General features: G+C 51.8%; 1 protein-coding gene across 1 annotated transcript; it reads left to right on the forward strand.

The window, feature by feature from the left end:
* The first annotated feature begins 5,725 nt into the window (after window positions 1–5,725).
* On the forward strand, window positions 5,726–6,720 carry LOC115320001 (uncharacterized protein K02A2.6-like). Its single transcript, XM_029980084.4, has one exon. The coding sequence runs from the start codon at window positions 5,821–5,823 to the stop codon at window positions 6,676–6,678; it is 858 nt and encodes a 285-aa protein (XP_029835944.2). The 5' UTR covers window positions 5,726–5,820; the 3' UTR covers window positions 6,679–6,720.
* The last annotated feature ends 232 nt before the right edge of the window (window positions 6,721–6,952 follow it).

Genomic DNA, 6,952 nt, shown 5'->3' on the forward strand with positions numbered 1-6,952 from the left:
GGGGAAGAGCACGACGGCTCGCGGCCATAGTGCGTTCTGCTCGCGCTCTGGCGGGCAGTCAGATTAAAACCCACCGCTGAAAACCACCCTGTGTACGGAGTCTAAAACACGATGATCATCAAATGGGAGTGGTCGTAGATGTATAATTATCTGATACAAAGTTTCGCCTGATTCCTAAACGAAGAATGCCGGCGTCCAAGTATACCTTCATATCAAATTGTTAGAGAAGAGCGCGACGGCTCGTGGGCGTACACTCTTAGTCCGCTAACGGCTAATGAAACGGCTACATACCCATTTAGGCGTGACATACGGTGCATTTCGGCATGACAAGAGAGTGACCCTGAAAGTAGCCATGACAGTCCAGCGTTTCCACGTCATTCTACACCACTTAGGCGTTATAACATAATTTAATAGCCATGACATTAAGAGCTCCTCACATCATTGGCGTTGCAAGCTGTTTGTCACGCTGATAATGTAACGTCGATAGAAATGAGTAACGGCTAAATTAAGAGCACAAAAATAATAAACGTACGATTTCAAAGTTAGGGCCTTGCCGGGGGCAGCGTGCATTGGCAGTGCTACGAGCACAACAAACCGACAAAGCGCCGGTCCCGGGGCCCGAGCACGGTTCACTTCTTGCGAATGTGCAATATTTTGCCTTGTATCAATACATATTTCATTGTCTTCATATTTGTATGTGATTTGTCATCTGTGATTAATAAAACATTATTTATTAACAATTAAAAAAATTGCTATTGTGTTTTTAAGGCTTTGCTGAAACATCTCTCTCTCCTCATATGGAACTCATGCAGTAAGGCACGCCCACGGGTGTACGGCAAAGCTTATATGCCTTGCAACTGAACTCAAGGGTGTACCTTGCGGGTGAGGACGTCAAAACAATAACTCGAAACAGAGTAACGCGCGAGACACATGCGCGAAATATCCATCCGATCCGACGCCCGATCTGGCAATACGACTGCCTGATCCGAAAAATTTGGTCGCTTCTGATCTCGGATCGGCGATCCGGCGTGCGTCCAACGTGCCAGATAGTTTCGCACGGAGGACGGACTGTCGGAAGCGTCCAGCCAGTGACAGCACAGCTAGCGCGGATGTCATGATGAGGTACTGGGTCTGGCGGGGCGAACAAGAAAACAGGGCGGGCGACGGAAAGCCGGACGCGTGGATCCCGCTGACCCATTCGAAAAAGATGGCCCCGGCAAAAAATGCACGCACTAGCGAGAACAAGCTCCTAACTTCGCTTGTGCGAGCTAAACCGTCAATCAGGGACCGGAGATCTATGAACGCGGACCTCCGCTGGAGTGCTTGGAAGTTGGATCTCCTGGGCGGAGCCGAACGGATTGTCGTGTCGCTTGCAAGGTCGGAAGCGTGTGTCTCAAATCGGAGCGGCGTTCGGACTGTCGGATCGGACGTCGGATCGGACGATTCTGCCGTCCATATATCTCGCCCTTAGGTGAGTGTATTTGGTGGTAGTTATATGCACGAGGCGCGTAAATAGCAGTCATCGCACGTGCACAGTCTTAGGTATACTTCGTTTCAGCTTCCGTCCGAGCGCAGCCAAAGCTAAGTGTGGCCGGAGCCAATCACAAACCGGCAAGGGGTCACGCGATCTCGCCTGCACTTTTGTATCACTCCGCTGCGCGGCTGGTCGTCTGCTACAAGTTCAAAAAGTGCCTGTTCAGGCTCTGAAATTTAGTCACAGGGGATGTGAGTACGTAGGCTGACCGCTGGTGTCTGTGTCCGAGCTTTCAAACTGTTCGGCATTTCGGCACAGTTTCGAGACGTAGGTACACAATGCAAGGTGCCCGATGACCCGGCCGTTGATGTTTCCTTGTAATGTCTGGATATACCAGGGCTCGAGGCGCAGTCCTTTCCACCAGCTTCTCGGCGTTCACTGTGATCGGCAGGTAAAGGGGTGCCCTGATTTCGCAGCGTATCAGTGAATTGCAGTGGCCCGGACGATTTTTCTGTTTACAACGCATTCGCGGTACGACGCGGCCGGAGTCTTCGGCCGAATTTGAAAGTAGACATTCATCACGACCTCTCGCGCCTGACGCCCGAGCGTGCCTTTGTGAAAGGACGTTTTGAAGCGACTTGGTGAGGAAAGCAGCGAAGCACATGATTTGGCCATTACGGGAACGAAATCACACAGAAAAACCGAGCGCTGCAGCCGTGTTGCCAGCGGATGTACGTATTTTCTCCAAACTACATGCATTTACATATATTAATAAAACATAAACTTCAGATAAATAATTACTTTCGTTGCAGGTCATTCTCAGCAGTACACACCTGGAATACTGTGCATTGTTTACGCCACCAAACAGTTACTAAAAATAATTACTTTTGCGGACTACTTTGTGGTGCGTAGGAATGCTCTTCTCGAAGTTGCGAACCGTCCCTCAGCCTTTGGCTGCGCTCGGACGGAAGCTGAAACGAAGTATAGTATTTGTCATGTCCGGGCGCGCGCCGCCGATAACAGAATATCGTAGTACGGCGCATGCGCCACTAAAAGATAAAAAGCGGTGCTCCGCTGGCTACCGCCTTCTTTTGCTCAGTTACACCACATCCATGAGCATGGTGGAATAAACCTGTCCTTTCGCCTTTGGAAACCTGCTTGTTCCTCGCTTCTGGCCGACATACAACAACTGGCGACGAGGTTGGGACAAGGACCGTCGGCCGAGAAAAGCAGGTGTTTCCGCAGGGGCGGACATAGCATCGACAGCCATCATGAGCGAAGAAGCCGGGACGCACTTCGCCGGTCGAATGGGTTATCTGGAGCCATTCGACGAGTCTTCCAGCGACTGGGCTTCTTACGACGAAAGGTTAACGTCGTTCCTGATCGTCAACGGAGTTCCAGAGAGCGACAAAGTTCACGCCTTCCTCAGCATCATCGGTCCGAAGACCTACGCGCTACTTAAGTCCCTGACTGCTCCGGAGCTGCCTTCAACGAAGAGCTTCGAGTACCTCAAGAAGGCCCTCGGCGACCACCTGTCACCCAAGCCGTCCATCATCGGTGAGCGAGCCAAGTTTCACCGGAGAGCGCAACATGAAGGCGAGTCTATTTCCGAGTACGTCGCCGAACTTCGAAAACTGTCGCAAACGTGCGACTATGGAAGCGTTTTGGACGAGTCGCTCCGCGACCGCTTCGTGTGCGGATTATTAAGGGAAGACATACAGCGCGTGCTGTTCACGGAAGACAGCAAGCTAACGTTCCAGAAAGCGGTGGAACGCGCCCAAGCCATGGAAGCTGCGAAGCAAAGCGCGGCTGAGGCTCGCGTCGGCAACTCAAGCGTCACTGACGTGCACAAGGTGCAAGCAGGGAATGAGAAGCAGAGGGACAGCTGCTATCGCTGCGGATCGTCACGGCACCGCAGTCAAGAGTGCCCTCATCGGCAGAGTGTATGCCACAAGTGCGGCAAGAAAGGTCACATCCAAAGGGTTTGCCGAAGCGGGACTGACGTAGGGGGCAAGAAACGTCCGCCAGGAAAAAGGGTAAAAACGCTGGAAGTTGAAGGACGACTAGCCGTCGTACACGGCGTGTCTTCGCCCAGCCTTACCCCAGTGACGGTGCAGATGGTGATCAACGGATCTGCGGTTGAAATGGAACTAGACACAGGAGCAGCGGTAACTGTAATGTCTGCTAAACAGTTTCACCAGTCTTTTCCGTCTGTGAAACTGACGCCAACTGTAGTCAGGCTTCGCACCTACACGGGAGCCCTAGTTCGACTTCAAGGCGTTGCGACAGTCAATGTGCAACATGGTGAGGCGTCAGTACAGCTGCCACTGTACGTCGTCGATGGAGCCGGGCCGCCACTACTGGGCCGGGAGTGGCTTCGAACGATACGACTCGACTGGAACAAGATCTGGGAGCTGAATCACATCTCAAGGTCAGACGTTTTTGCTTCTAAACGTATAAAACAGAAGCTTGACTCTTTGCTGTCAAAGTACGAGCCACTGTTCAACGATGAGCTCGGAACTATAACTGAAGAACGAGCAGAACTTTTCTTCAAACCGAACGAGAAACCGAAATTTCTAAAAGCGAGAAACGTTCCGTTCGCGTTGCAAACGGCTGTTGAGGCGGAGTTGTCGAAAATGGAAAAGATGGGCATTATCACTCCGGTGACTACAGCAGAATACGCCACGCCTGTCGTGCCGGTTATCAAAAAGGACGGGGGCATTCGTCTTTGCGGCGATTATAAGACCACTGTCAACCCTTGTCTTGATATTGACCGTTATCCACTTCCAAAAGTTGATGATCTATTCGCGGCCCTATCAGGAGGCGAACTCTTTTCGAAGATAGATCTTAACCGAGCTTATCAGCAGGTGGTGATGTCAGAGTCGTCAAAACGCTACCTCACGCTGAACACGCACAAGGGGCTGTTCATTGTAAACAGACTTCCTTTTGGAATCTCGTCAGCACCCGGAATTTTTCAAAGAATAATGGACACCATGCTGAAAGGTTTGAGCGGCGTTTGTTGTTATCTAGATGACATTTTAGTCACGGGCAAGACTACGGAAGAACACATGGCCAACCTTGAAGCAGTGTTGAAGCGTCTACTTGAACGAGGAGTTCGAGTCAAGAAAGAAAAATGTTCGTTTTTTCAGCCTGAACTTCGCTATCTAGGTCACAGGATCAGCGCTGACGGCATCTCGACGTCGTCTGACAAGGTGGAGGCGGTGCTCCAGGCTCCCGAGCCCAAGACAAAGCAGCAGCTCCAGTCTTTTTTGGGTGTCGTCAATTACTACGCCAAGTTCGTGCCCCATCTTGCAACGACAGCCCAACCGTTTTACAGATTGCTGCGCAAGGACGAGCCATGGTGTTGGGACCAGCTTTGCCAGGAAGCCTTCAACACCATCAAGGCCGAGCTGGCGTCGCCTCCCACCTTGGCCCACTACGACCCCGACAAACCGCTAAAGCTAGCGTGTGACGCCTCTCAGTACGGGGTAGGTGCTGTAATTTTTCACGTTTACGCAGATGGCAGCGCTAAACCCATCGCTTACGCTTCGCGTACGCTATCGAACGCTGAAAAAGGGTACAGTCAGCTCGAGAAAGAGGCACTAGCCATTATTTTTGGAGTTAAGAAATTCCACTCGTATCTTTATGGTCGGCTCTTCACTTTGGTCACGGACCACAAACCACTCCAGACCATTTTAGGTTCGAAAACTGGAATTCCAACCATTGCCGCTGCGCGATTGCAGCGTTGGGCAGTCGCATTGTCGGCCTACACCTACGATCTTATCTTCAAGAGATCAAGCGAGAATGCCGAAGCAGATTTTTGCTCGCGTCTTCCACTACCGACCGTTGGAAACGAGACTAAAGAAAATGAGGAATCATTCTACTCATTGCGACTGCAATCACTGCCGGTATCTAGTAGTGATATAGCACGTGAAACAGCGCGAGATCCAGTTTTGTGCCAAGTGAAAGAATTCACAAGCGCAGGCTGGCCTGCGTCTGTCTCTGACGAGAAACTAAAGCCTTTCTTCGACAGACGCAACGAGTTGACCATTCATCAGGGCTGCATCATGCTCGGAATGCGAGTTGTCGTCCCAGGGAAACTGCAATCCCTGCTGCTGGATGAACTTCACGAAGGCCATCCGGGTATTGTGCGCAGCAAGGAGCTCGCGCGCAGTTACGTTTGGTGGCCGGGAATCGAGGCGGACCTGGAGCGCAGCGTAAAGAACTGCGTAAGTTGTCAAGAGCAACGTAGTGCGCCTGCCAAGGCACCCCTCCATCCGTGGTCATGGCCCACAACGCCGTGGCAACGTGTTCACATAGACTTTGCTGGACCTTTTCTTCAGTCTATGTTCCTTGTTGTGGTAGATGCCCACTCCAAGTGGCCAGAAGTATTCATGATGCGCTCAACCACGACGGAGAGCACGATTAACACTTTGAGAGAACTTTTTTCTCGTTTTGGCAACCCTGAAACTATCGTGTCAGACAATGGTCCTCAGTTCACGTCACGGGAGTTTAAACAGTTCACACAGGAAATTGGCTCTCGTCACGTCCTGACAGCTCCCTACCATCCAAGTTCAAATGGTTTAGCCGAACGCTTTGTACAGACCCTCAAGAACGCCCTCCGTAAAAACAAGGAGAGTGCGCCTTTACATGTGAAGTTGCAGACGTTTCTGCAGAGCTACCGCAACACGGCTCACGCCACAACGAACGAGTCACCCGCCAATTTGTTTTTGGGGCGACGTTTGCGCAGTCGCCTAGACGTTGTAAAGCCTTCTGTGGGGGAAAGGGTAGCCCGCAAACAGTTCATGCAGACTGCAAGCCGGCGTGGGCACGATCGTGACTTTGCCGTTGGTGATCATGTGCTCATCCGTAACTACTGTGGCAAACCCAAGTGGGTGCCTGGAGTGATTCTTGCGCAGCATGGCCCTGTTTCCTACCAAGTACGCGCCACCACCTCCAGAGGCAGCTTCACCTGGCGTCGGCACAAGGACCAGCTGCTAAGAACTCCAAGCCTTGCCGACGAGGACGCTGACCAGGAAGGCACAGAGTTCTTGTTGGTTCAACCGAGCGACAACGCACCCCAACCATCGTCCTCGTCACCTACTGGCGGAACTGTCCCAGCCGAAGCAGCACAAGCGCCTGCTGCCCGACGGTATCCGGCAAGAACCCGGAAACCTCCCGAAAGATTTCAAGCCGGATCTTAACCTTTTTGAGCGTGTTCAAATAAAGAGGGAGGAAATGTCATGTCCGGGCGCGCGCCGCCGATAACAGAATATCGTAGTACGGCGCATGCGCCACTAAAAGATAAAAAGCGGTGCTCCGCTGGCTACCGCCTTCTTTTGCTCAGTTACACCACATCCATGAGCATGGTGGAATAAACCTGTCCTTTCGCCTTTGGAAACCTGCTTGTTCCTCGCTTCTGGCCGACATACAACAGTATTCGACGTTTATAAAATGTGTACGAAGTAAACCAAGCTG

This window comes from Ixodes scapularis, unplaced genomic scaffold (genome assembly GCF_016920785.2).
Source record: "Ixodes scapularis isolate PalLabHiFi unplaced genomic scaffold, ASM1692078v2 PGA_scaffold12__126_contigs__length_90152505, whole genome shotgun sequence".
NCBI lineage: Eukaryota > Metazoa > Arthropoda > Arachnida > Ixodida > Ixodidae > Ixodes > Ixodes scapularis.

Excerpts from the sequence above, each read along its gene's own strand:
- LOC115320001 (XM_029980084.4), top strand. The coding sequence starts at position 5,821 with ATGTTCCTTGTTGTGGTAGATGCCCACTCCAAGTGGCCAGAAGTATTC.